The sequence below is a fragment of the Ischnura elegans genome, chromosome 6 (genome assembly GCF_921293095.1).
Source record: "Ischnura elegans chromosome 6, ioIscEleg1.1, whole genome shotgun sequence".
NCBI lineage: Eukaryota > Metazoa > Arthropoda > Insecta > Odonata > Coenagrionidae > Ischnura > Ischnura elegans.
The window spans coordinates 22117584-22139154 of NC_060251.1; the positions used below are offsets into that span (position 1 = coordinate 22117584).

General features: G+C 38.1%; 1 protein-coding gene across 1 annotated transcript; it reads right to left on the reverse strand.

Annotated features, from left to right (window-relative positions):
* Positions 1–2607: 2607 nt before the first annotated feature.
* On the reverse strand, positions 2608–21097 carry LOC124160181 (ankyrin-3). The gene is made up of 11 exons (XM_046535949.1): positions 20979–21097; positions 16720–16973; positions 15633–15793; positions 15367–15482; positions 14567–14646; positions 13831–14070; positions 12751–13011; positions 9415–9654; positions 7522–7785; positions 6024–6497; positions 2608–4157 (listed from the first exon to the last, which is right to left on the reverse strand). The coding sequence occupies exons 2-11, from the start codon at positions 16909–16911 to the stop codon at positions 3945–3947; spliced, it is 2241 nt and encodes a 746-aa protein (XP_046391905.1). The 5' UTR covers positions 16912–16973; positions 20979–21097; the 3' UTR covers positions 2608–3944.
* Positions 21098–21571: the final 474 nt, after the last annotated feature.

The following is a 21571-nucleotide window of genomic DNA, read 5'->3' on the forward strand; positions in this document are numbered from 1 at the left end:
TGATGTTTTAACTTCGTCTTTATTCAGAATAAGGCATCGTGCGTTTAAACTTCCGCGCAATATCGCTTTGACGCTCTCCATTTTCAAAGCAATTGACCTCTTTCAATTCCTCTTCTAGGTTTATAGTTTTTCTTGATAAATTCTTGATTTTTCTACACGCATTCCTATTTTTTGCCATATTCTCTTGGTTTTTACTCTGTATGGCTCTATCTAAATCACCTTCCACTGCTGAACTGTATTCCTGAGACGCAGAAGGCCTATGACTGCGGGGTGGGAACGAAGCCATTGTGTTTGAGTCTCTATAGCGGACCCTTTTATGTGTTGATGCTATTCATGCGCAACTCGGCCACCGCTCCATTTCTCCTACGTGAATACCGATGACCTTGAAGGCTTTAGCGCAGACGGCATAGACCAGCATAGACTCTCTCTGGAAGTCAATCGCCAGATAACCTATGACGGCAAAAATACGTCTCAAACCGTATTGCTGAAAAAAAAATCATTTCCACTAGCCCCACGCTTAATTAACGATCTAAATTATTTATTAACATTCTGTTAAGGAGACGAGATAAATTACTTCGGTAGGCCGGCTATCTGGACCCAATGACGAGAAACACTTTTGGCCATGCACAGCAATGGATTTTGATTAATATATAAACAAAAAAGAAGCTTTGAGGCAAGCAATAATATTAATATGCGTAAAATGATAGAAATTTCGTGTGTACTTCGCGCAAGTTCACGTTTTATCACGAAAGCCTTTAAGATTTTTGATTAGGCTACACTGCGTTGCAATGTTTCTCCGAGGAACGTATTTGCGCTATATCGAAATTGCGCTAATCGAAATTGCGCTATACGAGACATGGGTGTACTTGAAAAATGGTCCTAGGGAAAACATAATTTTCAACTTCCCAGCTCTTGCCCTTTGAATTCATTCAGCAGTTTCTTGTCCTCATTCCACTGTCATGACCATCTGCCATCAAACAAATCCATGCGTTAAACACAAAATCCTTGGCTACCACATGATGTAATCGAGGGTTGATATCTTACCGAATACCATAAATCCTCGATATCCAAACAAGATATCCACTGAGACCTGTCTGTAACTTGAATTTGTTCACAAGTGTTACAAGTGAAAACTGTGCAAGGTATTGAAAAGTGCTGTTATCCTGCAGAATGCAACACTGCATTACAATTTGTATTTACTCACGATTGTGATGAGCTGATCTAGCTAGTTACGCATGCGACGCAGCTGGAGCCGAAAAACATTCGCTATCAACGGGAAGGAAGAATGGGCGAAATGCTGAACGATTAATGACTTTACAACGGATTGATTGATACTTTATTCAGACTGTGCCCTAAGAGCAAGTTCCTCGATGACACATAGCATTGTAGCAGTGAACTCTAAAGACACCAAATTAGAAATTTCGGGCACGCTTGAATTTTTTGAATGTCTGAAAGTTCATAAATTGACTCTTCGTGTGAAGGGGACTCACTGCACAGCCAATTTACAATCGGTAATGAGTGGATCACCATGATTCCACAGGAATGAGGCATATGATGTGATGTTGCGCAGATACTGCAGTATCTACTACGGAAGAAAGAACCATAACTGATGCTCTTGGCCACAATGCACAAGGAGAACTTAGTCTTTGCACAATGATTATAAAGTAGCATAGAGTATGCCCACCTAAGTGCTGTTGCTTAAACTTGGAACTTCTCAATCAAGTTCTTTTTGAAACGCCGGGACCGGGACAAAGATTTGTATGAACCAGTGGCGGCGCGTGCGTAGACGCATGTTAGCAAGTGCACACCCAAAGATGAATAAATTATAAAAGAAAACTATTCCTTTGCAACGCGAAGGATAAAAGTACTGTCTGCATATGCAAGAAACATGAGCCTCCGAACGCTACAGCTATCTCCTTTTCGAATTCACCGCTCTACAAGTGTGCGATCCCGTGGCATCATCCCGGGCGCATTCTCGGTCTGTGCGATCGCTTGAGGGAGCTCTGGCGGGACGAGGTAAGCGGGGGGGTATGTGCTGTTCAAAGGGGCGATGGGAGCAGACTCAAAACCATGCTAATGCGCACGCGTATGTTTTTGGTGACTGACTAGCAGGTAGTGTAGTGGTGTAGCCGCCACCTACACTACCTGCGCCCAGGATCCTAGTCCGTCTACAGAGCCATCTGTATAGCCGTTTTCTACACTACTTCCTCATAGGGTGTAAGGAAAAGAGAATGAATTTCAACTACCGTCACTTGTAAAGGTGTGTTGAGAATAATTATTTTCATACATGCTAATATTATTTCTGTTCATGCAATTTTAAGGGTAGAGTGTACCAGTGATATGTTTTGCTTGCTATGTATTCTATTACGACGAAATATGACGCTCATGGATTAGGATTAACATAATATAATTAAATCATCCTATATCTGCTCTAATGCACACCCTAGATAAATTACCACCAGCCGCCACTGGTATGAACAAAGATTTCTTAATAATTCGCATCTTTTATTATAGATTGGATTAGCGTTTTCGTCATGACCAACCATTTTTGCTTCTTATAAACGAGAACTTTGTAATAAGGTTGTTTGTAATGACAAGAGTCTACTGTAGCACCCTCTGAGATTCATAATTTTGTAATAACGGAAACTTTGTAATAACATGTCTTTCACTACATATTGGATTAGCCCAATTGTTGGGACGAACAGTTTGCTTTGTAAAAGCAAGAACTTAGTAATAAGGTTGTTCGTAATCACGAGAGTCTACTGCATTACCTTTGATTGCATTTTACATTTGATTTCCATTTTATGTAACTGCAACTGGTCCATTGATGCCCAGAATAACAACATATTATAAACTCTCTCCTTTCGTTAAGAGAATTTTCAGAAACTCGTAACACGCAACTCAGATCCAAACACTGGGCGGATGCCTTCATTTTGCAATGAGAGTGAGTTAGCTAATGGCTGACATCTAAGGCCAGTGACAGCAATGAACCAGGAGAAATGATAGCAAAGACTTATGCCACATTCAAACGGTGAAATATGAATCATTTTCTGTGAAAAAGAAAATATTCATTAATCTCCACAGATATAACTACAAGAAACAGAAAATTGATGCCCTAAAACCATATTCAACTTAATTTGTCAACTCAATGCTTTCAATCTGCCTGTCCATTGAGTTGCATTGTGATAATTATATATATACAATGGGAACCCTTGTAATACCAATTCACATACAGTATGAAAAATCACAAACATGAGTGCCACTGACAATGAAATCATTGCTAACCTTTGGTTTTTTTTATGAAAATATAACTCCTAACATGGCTTTCATCTAAAATTTGGAACACCAACATTTCAAAGTACAACTCCAATTTTTAATGAATAAAAATCTCCAATAATAATTTGACCAATTAGACCTCAAGAATCTGTAAACTTCAGAAAAAATCTGTGAGCCAAGACAAAAGGTGAATCATTAAATCATATAAAAAATTAATGCATTATGAGTGTAAGATAGATAAAGGAAAGTGAAATAAGATGTCTTTTTTAACTTAATTACAGGGAAACATAAACATAAAAAAATGTACTCAAAATTCAAGGACAGCATGAAAACTTAAAAAGATAAAATTTCTAAGATGCAGAGCAACATGGGCGAAAAGCCACCCTAAAAACAATACCATTTTCCAAAGTTGGGCAGTTGCCCTAAAAATCATGTCTTGACCAAAACATACAACATTTCACTATATACTATTTTCATCATCAATTGTTTTCACAGCATTTTATCCGTCCATAATATCCAGTCAAATTATTATTCTCCTCTAAGTTTCAATTTTCTTAATTATTACAAAGACACGAGTCCCGACCAATTGTTGACCAATGTAAAGATGATAGCCCCCAGCACTAAAATATGCACAACAGATAGTGTCCTAGTGCTGGGAGGGTATTGCATCAGGGCACAAAGTTGAGTATGTAGTCCTTCAATGAAGCAGGCAGGGGTAGCTTAGAAACATGCATATCTGGACACCTACCAATGGCATTGTAAATGGTTACACGACACATTTGTTTCAGAGTCCGAGGCCTCAGATACAACTCTCGCACTAAGTTAAACAACACGCCCCTCACAGGAGCAGCCACTGCAGCACCTGTATGTGTGTAGAGCACCTGTACAGGAAAGAAAGGCAACACTGTAAACCATTCTCCAAGTGCAGAAGTTTCATAAGGTAAGTGCTGGAGAGCATTGCGACTCTAATCAGCAGTTAAAAGAAATTAAATTCCCTAAGGTCATACTATTGGGCAAGTTACAGGATTAGTCAAGGAAAGAATTGGGTGAAAAGAGGGGAAAATAAAACAAGATAAGAATATAAAACAAAAGCATACACACATGTACTAGCTCAGTCACCTCGCAGATTTGCCAAAGGAACAAATTTCTGGAAGATTTCCATTTCCAAAAAATATCCATGAATGTGTAGTTATGTGATGTATCCGAATAGCCTGCTTTGTCAAACTACGCCTTGGGATTTGCACCTTTGACTTTCAAGAATGGCTAAACCTTCCTCTTCCTCTTTGTCGAAAACATCCTTGTTTCACCTCCCCTATATAATAGCACGGTGGAGATGCTATTGTCACTCACTCACTTGACTCAGTTACTCATACATACTCAGTCACTGGTCACTCCTCACTCGTCAGTAGTCAGTCACAATGAGGCCATTGGCGGGAGTCGAAGTGCAGGCCGTATGGCCCATGCTACCAAAGCACCTCGCTATCCACCCGTGCCATCACCAGCAGCTCCTTCCCTTTTTGAGACTTTGGTAATATCTTAAATCAAATGAACTAAAAGCACAGAATCAGCTTTCCACATACGTCATCACTAACAGCGCATTACCTGCCTCTAGAAGCATCATGGCAAAAAACACCCCTTACTGCAAGGGTTTTGTCTGGGAGTAAGTTGTAAAAAGAGTCCCGTTTCATGTGCATTATGTATCACGCGGGGGATACTTCACAAGATATTCCACAAGGATCGGAGTCCTTTCTTCCACGGCTTCAGGTTTACTATGCAGGCATCATCAGCAATTATGAAGGGAGATAACACTTATATGCCTTAAATTAGAATAACAAACCTTCCAAACACTTGAAGTTCTCAATTCTCAATCTATCACTGAAATACTCCGCTTTAGCCTTAAGGATAGCCCCTTTCTCAGTAGTTCCCGCAAATTGGAGTGGGCGAAAGCTCCTAACTCTTCATGTTCTGCATTCCTCAAGTGCTTTTGCTGTAATGTGGTTTGCCCTCCTGCACCACAGCATACCTAATATTCTCTTTGATTTTTTTCCATTGTGAAGAGCAAATAGGAAGATAAATTAATTACACCATTCTCATATTGCTCAATTATTCTCTCGCTTAGATGTCTCGCTGCGTTTTTTGGCCATGAGGTCTACCTTCAAATTCTCTCTATTCGTGCGACTCACGGACGTGCGGGAATGCTGTCGTCTGCTTTTTTCTGCCAGAGGAACAAAAGAAGATCGAGCATTCGCAAATGTTAACGCCACAATATTTTCACAAAAATGAAATACTTATTTATCTAGCGACAGTTAACCACATGGATTTGAAACCATCGCCATCAAATGCAGAGACTAGGGACTCTTGGTGAAGGTTTTCCGGCAATGGAAACTCTTGCTATGGCGAATGCCAACACCAAAAAGGCCTCGTAAACACGATTTTTCTTTTTCCTTGCTAATCATAGGGTCAATTGATGGTGCTTCGGCTATCTGTCCTAATGGCAGGGGTTTTGCAATAGCCCGTTCTCGTTTTAACGCGGTTCCACTGTAATTAGCTCCATTAGTCATTACATGGAAAGTACGTAAAAATAAAGCATCATACAACACTCGATGAAGCAGGGCATCGATTGAGAAACAGCAAGAATTGGAATTTGAATTCGGGGGAATTTGGAGAAGCCCCACTGCACTCATTTAAAAACATAAGTGAATCAAGAGAATGGAGATGGAAAATTTTAAATGAGAGAAATAACTCACCTTAAGACATGAATATAGCTCTTGATGGCCCATGCTGAGGTAGTATAGCCATATGAGATTAGCGAAGCGCATTTGAGGATCGAGGAGGAACTCCTCTTTGCCACCACGGCAGAGAAGCAGAACATACTGACAGAGCACATACTCAGCCGGATTTCTCTGGTTAGAACCCTGAGTCTGACCATAGCGCCCTCCTGAGGTCCTCACATCTGCTGAACCATGGGATGAATAGCCACCACGCGATGATGATGAAGTTGATGATGATGATGAAGACGGTTGGTTGTTGCCCCTCCTCAGAAACAGAGACGACTGGGAGTGACATATCACATCGTCATCAGCTCGCCGACAAGATGAACTTCCTGAGGAAGGTGGTGAGGGAGGAGCTGACGTGACGTTAACATTTGGATCTGCACCGTGGCGAAGCAATGTGAGTGTCAGATCGTAAATATAGTCCAGGTCAGTTGGGCCTCTTGCATTCTGAAATTTCAGGTGAAAACACAAGAGTACATATTTCACTGTTTATACATTTCAAATGCAGCTAAAAATAAACTTGAGGAAGTCATATAAAATGTGGGATGGAAGCATTTGTCTCTCTGTCAGATGATATGCCATTGCATCTCAACAACCTAGACGTAAGATCAGGGTCCCTATTTTTTTAGGACATGATGTGGTATAGCCACAAAATTTTGTTGAGGAAGATATCCTAACTTTGAAAAATCTCAAATTTTTAAATGGCAATCCTCCTACATTTCAGAGTCCTAATGTTGAAACTGGATCATTTTCTGAACACTGCAAACTTGATCACATCAGAAACATGTGAGGCCTAATTGAGCATGGTTGTTTTTGAGCCTAAAAATTAAAAAATATGACTTTCAATTTTGCCATTCCAAGCATCATAAGATCACTCACAATGAGTATAATACAGATTATGACTTAAATACTTACTGCTAGAGAAATATTATGAATAGGTATTATATCCTTGTGGGACATATCATGTGTTCGAGAAAAATATTTTCCTGTAACATCCCCAGCCTTATGGGGCACGTTCTGACAACATATTTGGAATACTGTTAAAAAGCTTTAGATGATATGGTTTGAGTGAATATATTTTAAGAAACGTAGCCAATAAATTGAATCAGGCAAAAATAACTAGCATGACTGAATAAACAAACGACATGGAAGCAAGGTCTGCAACAAAAACAACCACAGACATATCATTCACATTTTTTTGTATGTTGGATTGGGATTTCTCTACATTACAGCAAAAAATCAGCACTCTATTCGTGCCAACTACAAAATACCGAATTTCTACGAATATAGTCCTCCCCCCCTAATTTTGAGGCTTCAGTTATAGGAAAAATTTAAAAAAATGTGTTTGAATATAGTCCCCCCCTTTACTTTTTACCATAGGCAGTTTTGAAAAAAAAGAGGGGACTATATTCAGATAAAAACGGTACTTGGGAGAGCATAATTTTATAAAATAGACCCCAGAATCACTCACCTGGACCATATCCACAAGAGAGTGAAGGACATGATGAGTTCTTTGCCCAAACCTAACGTTTGGATTCAACCCATGCCTTAACAACAGTTCTAACAGCTGACGAACAAATAGAAAGTTCTGTTCTTTTTCTTCAGGCCTCGAAAGAGCTATGTTCTCTCCAGCTGCAAATGCAAGCACATGCAATGGAGTCAAACTGGAGCGAGAAGAGCAATTTGGATTTGCTCCATGTTTGCATAATATTCGCACGCAGTTGAGGTAGCACACCTGAAATAAACAAGTATCAACCCAGTGCTTAGCCTGATGCATATTATGTGCCTAAGAGAACACTGGTATTAAAAATCAAAATTGATTAATAGAAAAACAATACATGAAACAATTCCATGGGAAGACCAAAGTGAACAAAAAAGGTTGCACTGCGATGAAGAATTAATGCAACACATTAATACAGCAAGTGAAATTTTATGAATGACAAGCAGATAGCCTTGTCAATTTTAAAGGAGTGTATTTTCTTCATTAACATTAGGGCTGTGTGTGCAATTATTTGTGTAAGCAAGCAAGATCAAGAGAGAAATAGTTAAAGAATCTTTAATATCAAGCGAGATTCTAGTTGAGATAAGAGATTTCCTACATAATTCAAGACTAATTTCACTGGAGTACTGGTCACTTCTATTTCTCAATAAAAAATATTCGGTCCATGCCAAAATTTTCCCATTTACAACTGGGATTGTAAGGGCCTAGACAGTTTCAGTATTAAGAATTTATTGTTAAAAACATTAACTGATAAGAAATATATTCGAGGGTAACAACTGCAATTTAGAGTATAAAACATACAATATTAAAAGGGTAAACCAACATAGATTTTAAGAAAAAAATACATTACAGCACAGAATCATGATTTAGGGTTTCCTGAAGGGAGGGAGGGGAATTTTAAATGTTAAATGTGGAAAAATAACACTAAATGAGGACCTCTCATTTTCTAGGTTTTAGAGTGCATAATCATAAGAACAGAAGTTTAAGAATAAAAATATAATTTTAATTCACTAAAAGGTGAGACATGCAATAAAAAATTATCAATTTAATTTGCCCTTTCTAAAGGTTGGAAAACACTTTTAAGAAAACTGATAAAAAATGGGAAGTGAAACAGAATATGAAAAGCCATTTGTATATAAGAGTTTTAGAGATTTCTAATATCAATTAACTTTATAATATTTCCACACACAATGTTAGTGTGCATAGTATTCAACATTAATAAATCCATTTTCACATATTTCTCAGTGGACTCGATATTCTAAAAAAGGGAGGTGTAGGTAGCTATGTACTAAAAAATCAATATCATTGTATCATAAAAGACAAATGAAATAACAATTCAGTATAAGATCTTTAATCTGGAGTTTTTAACTATCACACAGAAAGTTTACAAGAATTTTTCAAACTTTCAAGTTTCCACTTGCCCCGGAAAAAACTACAGCTAAATGAGCCATTGAAAAATATTTTATATGCACATTATGTACACACATATATGCTTTCCAAGATCATCCTATCAAGAGAAACTTATAACAAGGTATATTCGTTAATTTCTGGTGATCCAGAAAAATGATATTTGCTGTTTGATGATACTTGAAAACGTACTTCAATTAACAAAAATGTAATTACAGCCATTAAAATTTGAAAAAATACCCATAACAGAAAATAAAAACCACAAGATAATATTTAACAAAATAAAATGGGGGATAGTATTGATCATTATCTAACATTTGATAGCAATGTACAAGATAGGATAAGATATTCCAGCTCTGTATTTGAATTTAAAGAAAAAGCCACTAGACCCATCACTACATTCACCTAATGCCTAAAAATAGCAATCGAATCATGCCCGAATCCCACAAGTCTCACCTTCATGTTGTGGGTGAAGTGATGCAAGGGGTCTTTATTGATGAGCGGCACAAGGCAAACCATGAGGGGTACCGAGCCGTCCCTACCAGCCACCCCTGGGTCCCCTCCCTCCTGGAGCAGCATGTCCAGCAGCTCAAAGCGCACTTCCCAGTCTCGCACGTGACGTAGCACACAAGCAAGGGCACCGTTCCCTGGCCTGTTGATGCTGGGGCGAGCGCCGTTGCGAAGAAGGTGCCTCACCTAAATGAATAAGCAATTACAACCACTTCCACAAAAGAGCCTCAAAAGTAGGCAAAAATGTATTCATAGAGACAAGAGTACAAAATGATGGGAAAGTAAACATTAACAGAGTACATGCCCAAGTTAATTGAAAAAGTTGTACAATGGCAAAAAGTAGAAAACGTAACACGATAAGAGATTTTCCCAGTGGAAATTTATGAATAAATTTTACTTCAGCATTACAGCCAATGGTTGAGTATTTGTGCATGACAAAACGAAAAATAATCTAGCAATGATGGTAAAACATGAAAAATCCCAGCCGGCACAGCCCATACTGCAACTATATGTGAAGTGGATGCAATGAGGATGCAATGTGTGACAGGATGCGCTAGGTACCAAATATCCTTTTGCCATCCTTTGCTAGTTGCGCCTATGTATGCCATATTTTTCATGATGTGGTTTAGTATTTAATAATATCTGCAAATCCTTACATTAATTATTATAAAATATTAAGAATTATTATTATTATAATTATTCACTGTATTCAAGATTTTCACGAACATACGGAACTGCCAATGACTACAGCAGTAGGTATGGACTTGTTGTCTGGTAGCCATCTGTCCCTTTCTCGACGTGTTGGAGCCTCGTAGATTGAGTGTTGCGTTAGGCATGTTTTATTGTGACTTTTTTTAATTCTTACCATTGCAGCAATTTTGACTAATCTCCCGGTACCGACCCTCGCTCACTCATTGGCCTCTACTCTCCTGGATTTGAACTCTGCGTTTCTTTGGACTCCGATGGATAGCAATGTTGTACTGAAGTTCTCATATGTTGTATTGTGTACGCCTGTATTCCTCATGTGTAGTCCAGTGTTTGTCTGTCTCTTGTTTTATGCTGAGTCATTAAAGTTATACTTATGAAATAAACGTGCTCTGATTTATCCTGAGTTGTTTAAAACAATCCTGAGATAAAGAAAACCAAGCAAGCAATACAGAAATGCTATTTCGACCGAGTTCAATTTTCGGCCGTTAGATGGTAGCACATTCGTGTACTTGTTCGTGCATCCTCTCGGCATCTCTTTAAGTGCGGCGGTATCTCTTTTCCGCATCCTCTCGGCAGCGGTCCGGCATATGGATGGCATCTATATGAAAGGATGCACTCACACTCTTTGCATCTGGATGACATCCAGCTGCCAAAAAGAAATTTGATGGTTTGTGCCGGCTGGGATTCCATCAGTAATTTTTTCAAGGATGTTTTAGCAGCTTCATTATGCATTATACACACATTCAAAAGCATAAGCTCATAACATTACACTTTAAGCCTTAGACATAAAATACTGTATGAACAAAGATGGATGTAGGGGGAGTAATATTATCATTCTGCACCTAATGTGTAACGCCACAGGTAAATGTACGCCACACATAAATAATTTCAATTGGGAGGATATTGCGACAAGAGCTGGGTTAGGAAAGGGTTTCTAGCTCCTTCAAATGTGCGTTGTCTTCCACCATAAATTTAAATTGTCCAATAGGAGTAATACACTGATAATAAAACATACAGTGGAACCTCGTTAAAGCGAGTACGGGCTATAGCGACACCCCCGCTATTACGAGAGATAGCCGATGCACCGTCAATTGACCCTATAATAAGCGTGTTAAAAAATTCGTTTTTACGAGACTCTTTTGGTGTTGGCTCTCGCCATAGCGAGGGTTTCACCACCGGAAGACTTTCATGAAGACTCCTTACCCTTTGTAATTGCTAGCGATCTGTTAGAAATGAAGTTAATGGAGTGCTCAGTCTCAAATTTATGTGATAAACTGTAGTTCGATAAATATAATGATGAGGAAACAATGCTTTGCATGATTTTTATTCAGTGCAGCGCTTATAAATTGTTTGAATAGTTAGTAGAATAGTTATTAAGGAAATTTAGTGATGCAAAAAAACATCGCCTTTCGCCTGGATTTATGCTTACGTTTATCGGATAGATGTTTATCTGTCGCCGCACCAATCCGGTTCCTGTATATCTGTTCGCAACAGGTATATTGGCTACTATTTGCTCCACCTCCGGTAAAGCGACAATTCGCTATAGCGAGTGTTTATTAGTGCACCGTGGGGTGTCGTTATATCGAGGTTTCACTGTAAAATAGGGTGGAAAACATTCATTTTATTGATAATTTTCCAACTATGAGGAATGAATTTCACAAAGAATTTCCTGAAAGGAAGAGCTAACGTAGTTCAATAAATACCCATATTAGAAAGGAAGACATTTTTATCGTAAAAATATTGCTTGTTACACACGATTTGATGCTTTTCCTGGTGAATAAAGTGGGTTTAACTTTGACTCAAAACGCTGGCTATTATGGATAATTTAACCTGGTGGGAATCCCGAGAAGAGTTTACCCACATAAAGCTTGTTTTTTGGCATTGCACCCTCACACAAATTAAATCACAGCCTAGTTTCCAGGAAATTTAATATAACACAAAAAATATCAATGGATGAGCTACAGAAACTGCATCTTTGTTTAGACAATGCTTGTCATTGGAACTTTTTTTATTGGTAAATCAAGTCTTCATGCTAAGGAAAAGGATTTAGTCACAAGGAGTCCGCCTAGTTGAAATCGCCACCCACTGCATTGATCATTGCTTGCTTTCAGATATTTAATGATGAATTCAGGTTGCACCCGTTATCATCTAAGAGCTACCGCAACAGGCATTAGGTCAACAATTTCTCCCTAGTCAACTCATCATGCTATGTGTTTGGCTATTGGAGAAAGCTTTCAAAGACCACTGAATTAATATTAGTTTGGGTTGTTTCTGCATGCTTCATGAATCAACTAATGTTTCAACGAAGATAACTTCAGGAAAAGTGAATTGCAGCCAGGTGGACAAACAAACCAACACATGGAAGGCTATTAATTCATGACATTATAATTCCATCAGAACCTACCTCAACCAGAATATAAAAACTAATAATGAGAAATCATTATGAGCAAAAAAATGCAAAAAAAGCTCAATTAATTAGAGAGATCTGTCGCATGAAAAATCTAAATCATTAATCTAACAATAGATAGAAAACTCAAAATATGGATTTCATGAAAATAGCAAGGATGTGCTCACAAGATGTAGTGCATCCCACTTTGTCCACGGGGGTCCACCTCCGTCTCCCTGGTGATCGTAGCCAAAGCGCGCTTCCTCCAGGGCGTAACGCACAATCAGGCCATGCAGGGGGGTGTTCCCAAGGGAATCAGGTGCATTAATGAGATCACGGAGCCCATGCTCCAAGAGGATGCGTGCTGACGCCAGCGTCCCTTCAGCACTTTTTCGGCCAAGAAGGAACACTACATGCAGCAACGTCATTTGCTGGGTCGAAGTGCGAACCTAGTCCAAGGATCAAATTCAAAAAAATGCATGGTGAAATCAAAGCAAGAAACACCTAAGTCTATGGATAATTCAGTAGAAAAAAACTGAAAATAAATTATGGTTAATTAAAACACCACTGTGAGAAAAGTAAGAGAAGTACATATTCACTACTTAGAAGTTAAGACTTGATACTTCTGATTTTTTTTTCTAAAATGCACATTAATTTTGCCAATTCCTTTGATAAGAGCTTCATGATAACAAAATATTTCTTGGAGATGACATTCAGCTACATAATCAACACCATCACTTCTAGTGCATCACACGGTATACACCCGTGTGTCTGATTTATCACCATGAGGTATGAAAGCTTTAATCAAGTAATTCAGTTGCATAATTCCTGACATTAAAATACATTAGAGAGAGATATATGCAAGCAGATTACAAAATATTGTCACAAAACAGGGAATAGCAACCGAAAAAGGATAAGAGTGACTGCAAAATTCTCCATGTGCTCACGAATGCAAAAGAATACTTATTAAAATGGAAATTAATAATTTTGTTTATGAATTGAGCCTTACAAACTGGTCTAAAGTGATCAATAGTACTGATCCAGAGGAAAACGTCAACCAATTAATAGATATATTTACACACTATTTGACTGTTCTTTTTTACTGTGAAAAAAGTCGGAACATTGATAGTAATTTTTTATTCACACAATTTTGTAATACCTAAAAGTTCTAATACCCTAACAGGAGTGGCCCCAAAGAAATAAGTTCGCAAGACACCCTAGAACACATGCAACCATTCCTTTCACGATTCTTTACATTCAGGACTCACCCTTGTTTCAGCACCAGAATTGATGAGTAGCTGTAGGAATTTGAGGTCATGCAGGGCTGCATGGTGAATTGGATAATATTCATCATAGCACACGTTTATCTCCTCCGATCGCACCTGCACAAGGAACTTGACACAGTTCCAAGCACCACGCTCACATGCTATATGGAGCAGGGGCCTCTTGTGCTGCCATGGCAGCCAATGGTCCTCTCGTTGCTGGATCAGCATTTCCAGTATGTCCACCTGTGGAAAAAAAAGGTATTAGCTACCACATTCGAAGCCACAAAGAAGACTGCCCCCTTGAGCAGTTGCAGAAATAAAGGCCAAACACTTTAAAATGATGTCCCATAAATTTGCTTGAAAAAAAATAAATACTAAATGAATTCTACAAAACATACAGTAAATGCTTGTTTAGTAACAGTGATGTGAGGCATGAAAAAATTGCACTATCTCAAATTTGGTTAAACAATAGGAAAGATGGAGATGAGTTCCAGGCAACCTGGAGTTTGAAAAAGTATCTTTCAATGAATTGCATGTATTTCAATTAAAACTCTTTGAATTATAGATAGTTAGAAGTATAATATTACTTGAAATAAATTGCTTCAAGACAGAAACTGCAAATTAGATCAAAATTTACCAATAGACAGTGAATTAAATTCCCAAGTATACCAATATGAAATTCTCAATTTATGAGAGTTCCACCGTGGAAATACTGGAAATGGTAATACTGGCTTCTCACCTGATCTCCATCAATGGCATAAAATATAGCACTTTGAAGCTTTTCACTTGATCTATCAGCAATGGGCTCATCATGCATGCCTGTAAAACAGAAATTAATGTCTAACAGATGGTGGGATCACATAGGCACATTGAAAACTTCCTTGACTATCATTCAATATAATGGATACTCTTTTGCTCTTGTCTTAGGGACCCAAAATTTAAAAAAAAGGAAACCAGAAAAACTAGCCAAACATGTAAGGCCTATAATGCATGAACTTTACTAAATTTCCACAGCCATCTGCTGTAAGCCATAAACATTACCAAAGTAATTAAGGTATTTTAATTAGCTACTTAGATATATGTTGCACTACAAGATCACAGTTTATTAGCAAGGTACTGTGAAAGCTAAAAATTAACAAGTCACAATTTGGACTTCCACAAAAGTAACTTTCAAATGTTCCTAGAATACCATATTTTTAAGGTATTAAAATATATACTATTCCCATGGATAAAGGTTAATTGCTGCTATCAGATTTTCAACACAAATAATATTCATTCACTAAATTAACTATCGACAAAATGCAGGAAAAAAGTTGTATGGGTTCACCAGTTGGATTCAAACTAACTTTTGAATGAATACCATCCTAAGCTTTGTTCACATCGCTGCCACTTCTGCACTTTCCTGCACCTTTGTGCCACTTTTGCGTTACCCCACTCCACCCCACACAGCATAAATATAAAATCTACAGCCAAAAACCCTTCATACTAGAATTTTTGAATGAACAGGGTTACCAAGGGCACATCTCAAAACATACTTACCACAATACTTGCCCCTTTCTTCACAGTTTTGGTTATGAGGCCCTGGCCAACACATTCTAGCTTCCACATCAATTCTTGCACCATGTTTAAGAAGCACCTCCACAATGTCAACATACCTGAGGGAAATGAATAAATTATTAAAACGAGAATAATTATTTATGGGAGGGGAGGGAGTGAAAGCTGCATTCATTTTGTTTAAGGAAACCTTCATAAAAGTCTTGTGGGTAGACAAAAGAAGACAGTAAACAAGATGAGCACTTCCTCACCCTTTGAGACATGCAATATGAAGCGGCAGTGAGCAGGCTCCCCTGTTGACATCGGCATGCCTTGAGAGAATCCACCGCACCATCTCCAAGTTATGGATCCCAACACATTTCTGCAACAAGTTGTACCCTTCCTCATTGTGCACCAACAAGATGTTTTCATGCTGCGGAAAGAAAAGAAAGATTCACCACCTATTTCCACATGATGTTTTTAGAAATTGAAACAGTCATAAATATTGGTAAGATACACATATAGGGACAGGATTGGGGCGTTTGAGATGTGGGTTTGGAGGAAGATGGAGGGAATACGGTGGACGGATCGAGTTAGGAATGAGCAAGTGTTAAATAGGATAGATGAGAAAAGAACGGTGATGGAAAAAATAAATCAAAGGAAGGGAAATTGGCTGGGACATTTGATGAGAGGGAATGGAATTTTGAAAGTAGCTTTGGAGGGAACGGTGGAAGGGGTCAGAAGAAGGGGAAGGAGAAGGCTGAAGTTCGTTGACAACTAAAATTGGAAGATATGGAGACTTCAAGGAGATGGCTGGAGACAGGAGGGAATGGAGACAGCATTGGCGCGGGGGACCTGCCGCAGAACACCACAAGATAGACACATCCAAATATAAAAATGATTTAAGACTTTTACTCTTAAGTGTATGCACAAAAAATTTTCAACCTAAGCTCTGGGTAGTATTTTGTAATATCACAACGCATCATCCGTGCTGCTAAACCCGAGAAATGCTTTTGAAAACAATGCAATACAGCCAATGCATTTTTACATCACTGAAAAATGGTAAATAAAAACTACCCTCTTTCCTTATTCTTAGTGTTCTCAGTAAGTTAAAACAAGTGATGCAGTTTGCATATGGATTGATTTCAGAACAGACTTATTAAATGAGGCATTTTGAAGCCTGCTTGAAATTTGTAAAATTGAAGAACAAAATTTGTAATCTACCGAAAGGATGAAATTGCCAGATGAACAATATGTTTGAGTAAAGGCTGGAAAAATCTATCAAATAGGAACTGTTTCACAAAAACCTACCAAATACATGATCAATAACTACATGGAATCAGCATGTTAAGTTCACACCTTGGGTATCTGTGACAAAATCCCTTCCAGCTGGTGTGTAGAAACAGCAGGGTTGGCTCTGAGAGCATCAAACAAGACGTGCACCCCAGCTCTGGTTCCATCGGACACAGAGCCACCCCTCGGATGGATTCCCCCGGCAGCAGAGAGGAGGGCACTGCCCGATTGGAAAAAGTGGCTGATAACGTTCCCCATTGTGGTCGGGCGATCTGGTGCACCACAATCTGTCCAGTTCCTTCATGCAAACATGGCAGCAACTTCAACATCATAAACAGAGAGCCAAAAAAAGGCAAATTATTTAAAGACTTCAACAAGAAAAAAATTGTGCTATTGTTACATGCTCATGTACCCAAAAACCTACTCTAATGAGTTTACTTTCTGCAATTCAACGTCTATTTGTACAATTTCAAAATCCACATTAAGGTCTGACACAAAATGAGATAGAATTTTTGTCTGAGCACTTAAGTAGAGATCACTACATAGGCTTGAGATAATTTTCCCGTTTCCAATTGATGGAGCAATTAGTTTAGGAAAACAAAAATAAATCACACAATGGATAAGAAACTCATTATAATATTTACATGGAATATAACATTATATTACTGCACACTTCAGACCTACTTTTTACACAATTTTGTTTTCTCCCACCACCTATATTACATGCTATGATTTATTGAATAATTTTAAATATTCTGTTACTAGTTATTTATTTATGATATCCTTCATTTATATTGTTAAGTGTAGAAACAGAGAAAAGGCAAACGTGACAAATGTAATTGCCAATCAAATACAAAGGAGACCACATAGGTCACTGCAGGAAGTTACCTAACTAATGAAAAATGGGCATAATAGGAATACCATGTGTTAAATACAAATTTTGTAGTTGACTCACATCAATTAACTATAATAAGGGTAACTTTGACCTATAAATAAATTAAAATTTAATTGTTCTCTATGAAATGTACATAATTATTTGTTTCAAATTTCCAAACAGAGGATTTCAACTAAATTAGAAAAAAATCATTGCTGTATTAGCACCATGGGTTGGCAATAAATGTCCCGGGCAGGATTTGTTGGACCAGCTCACGCAAGAAGTAAAAACAGAGTTTCTTAAGAGTCCACAGTTTCACTACACAGAAATTGATTGCACTTACCGTATTTATCTGAATATAGTCTCCCCTTTTTTTCCAAAACTGCACATGGTAAAAGTGAAGGGGGAATATATTCAAGCATATTTTTTTTAATTTTCCTGAAACTGAGGCCTCAAAATTAGGGGGGAGACTATATTCGGAGAAATACAGTATTTCAACACTTTATGGCAAAAGTGTTGTAACTCATGTAGTTTGTTTCTGTGTAATGAAATGAAATTCATCAATTGCTCTTGGACTATACCCATAATGAACAAAAAGAATATATATATGTATATATTTTGCACCGAAAAATGGAAAAATATACAATTTCGAGTTAACATATGAGGGCTGTCTAGAAAGTAACAGATGTTTTGTAATAAAAAATAAACTACGTAAAAATAATATTTTTTCTCATATGTTTTGAAATTAAACCCTTTATCTACTTTTACCCATAATCACTATTTGAATTAGGGCATTTATCATGATGTGGAGCTTTTGTATACCCTCTCTGTAGAAATCTGCCACCTACTATTAGGTGCACAACTAAGTTCTCGCTGTTTTATTAATGAAATCACAACTTTATTGTAAAAAAAATATTACAAATGAATCATTCGAAGTATTTTCTATCGCTAGCTACACTTTTTCCCATCTTTCTGGCAGGGCTTGAATACTGTTACGGGAAAAGGTGCTCATCTTACGAGGCTATCCACTAGCCATTTTTTGAGGTCTTCATGTGAGTGAAACTGCTGATCGGCCGGTCCATGTGTCATCAAACCGAAGAAGTGTTAATCGGATGGCACAATATCTGATGAATATAGCGGGTGGGTTTGGACTTCCCATTTGAGTGTTTCCAGGTAGGTTTCAACAGGTTGGGCAACATGAGGTCGGGCATTGTCATGCTGTAGAATCACTTTGTCGTGCCTCTGCTCGTATTGTGGCTGTTTTTCGCACGGTACTCAGCTCAATCGCATCAATTGGAGTCCATACTGTCCCCCAGTAATGTTTTTGTTTGGTTTCAACAGTTCATAGTAAATAATAACGACCTGGTCCCACTAAACACACACCATAAACTTCGCAGCGTGAATATCGGCCAAGCCGATCACATAGAGCTATGACCACGCAGTCCCGAAGACTTTCTTCTCTTTAAGTTCATCACTAGTTATGATGCGATGAGGAAAACCTTTCTTTTTTTGACGATGGAGATACTTTTCATAGATGATAAAACATCGCTCAACATCCCTTGGCTTCAAACCATAAGAAAACCAAGTTCCTTACTTTTGAATCATTCCTATCGCATGCAACCCCTTGTAAATGGCTAGGCGAGTAACGACTAATGTTGAAGCAAGCTCTTCTTGACTTTGGCATGGATCTTCATAGAGCAATGCCTCCATTTCAGTGTCTTTGAAGGTGTTTGGTCTTCCTTCACGTGGAAGGTCGTCAATGCTGAAATGACTGTCTTTGAAGCAACGGAACCAATCACAGCATGTTGTTTAACTTATAGCAGCATCTCCGAAAACTTTTTGGAGCCCTCAATGTGCTTCGACCACCGTTTTATTCGAATTAAAGAAGAAAATCAACTCTTCCTGCAAATGACAGTTACTTGGCAATAACTCGGACATTTTCATGCAACAATAAGGATTTGACACCGACACAAACTTACCATTGTCGTGAAGCAGTTTGTTTACCAAATGTCTAAGCTTGGTTCATAACATTTCCGATAAGTCGAAATCTACCCGCAATCACTGCTAGAGCCATCTAATAACAAACAGCGAGAACATAGTTGTGCACCTAATAAAATAAAATCAATTCGTAATTTCCACACAATTTTAATATTTTGCGACCGGTTTCAATATGTTCCACGTCATTTTCAAGTTTCTCATTAATATTTCTGTTCCGTTAATCTGTTCAATCTCGTAAATGACGTAGAACACGTCGAAACCGGTCGCAAAATATTAAAATTGTGAGGAAAGTAGAAAGTACTAGTAGTTTATTTTATCATGTATGTATAACTTCCACAAAGTTAATTCACCAACCATCAACTTCATACCACCTACTAGTTCAACCACTGGTTTAGGTACACCATCATGCAGTAGTCAGAGTCGAATTATTGCGTAACGAGCCACTCCTCCATCGATGGGTGCAGGTGGTAGTCCCGGTAGCCCCTCAGTGAAAAATCTGGGCTGTATGGGGGGGTTATTGAAAATTTGCCATCCAAAACCAAGCATTGTCAAGGAGAAACAAAACTTTCTTACTGAGTTTTCCCCGATGCTTGTTTTGTGCCATGCATGTTAATCATTTGAGTAATTATTCCTTGACCGTACCCACACAACGCAAATCTAGCAATATATTTCAATTGGCTTATGATTTTTCGCCAACAAACAGCTTATAATAGCTCGCACTTGACAACTGGCGGGATTTATAATTGCAGCACTCATTTTAACAACCCACTGTCTGATAGGCACGGTGCGCAAGATACCCTGACTGGTTGCGTACGGAGTGTAGGAACACTCTGACACCAAGATAGCACAGTCTTGTGCCATATCAAAACATCTGTTACTTTATGGGCAGCCCTCGTAGAATAGTGTAATAAAATTGTGGACAGGACTAAAAAAAACTGCTATGTGCGGGTGTACCGACAGCATTACCCAGATGTTAAGTGAATTAGGCTGCGAGTCACTGGAGACTGCGCACTAGGCCTCGATTGCTTCAACAATTGAGAATGGATATCTTTAAGAGCAAATGGAGAACATAATATTAGAGCCCCACTTTCTTTCCAGGTGCAACAGAAGCGATAAATTAAGAGAGATGTTTTGCCGAACAGATAGATATGGAAATTTGTTTTTCCTCTGAACCATAAGGACTTTAATAAATGCTAGTCCTAATTTCCTTAGAGCACTTCCTTTTTATTTGTAAATGGCTGGTGTCCTAACACTCCCTGCCACATGCCTTTTAGGTGGCTTGCGGGGTAATATGTAGATGTATATGTAACTTTTAAAGTAAACCATACTTTAAGTAAAGTTTTACTTAAAGTATGGATTGGCAACCACATATTCACATTATTGTAATTTTCTCAGAGAAAAAAGTGGCAAAAAAGAGGCACAGATAGAGGAGGGATTGGGAATATTTTCTCACCCTTCATCCTTCCCTTTTCATCTCCCGCTCCCCCTCTTCTTCTTTTGCTGACGTTCTCACATCACCAGCCACACTCCTGACCATAGGGTGCCACTCTGCCACTGCCGTTCCACCAACCTGACACTGATCATAAGCAAATAATTATGAACATTCATGCAAATCCTACACTTAAAAAAAATTAACATGTTTTTTCATCATTAAATTCATTTTTTATAGGTCGTAATCATTATTTTCATCAATATATGTTGAGCATTACTTGAGCACTACTTTCTTAATTCATTCTTAGGGGCCCTTGTCCTCCGCTTGCAATATATTATTTAAGATAAAAAAGAAAACTGTCAAGGCCATTTTACATGGTGAAAGATTTTGTACACATGATTGATGTTAAATTGGCATGTCTTATACGTTATAACAAGCATGCATCAAGATCTCCAGGCTGATACAAACTATAACGCCATGCATCTGTGACAAAACTTTTACACAAAATTAGGCATTTATAATATTTTTCAGCCTCCTGAATTCGAAAATAACATTCAAATCATCGTATCACACAGTTTCTTTAGGCAACTGATGTACTTCACCAATATTCACTT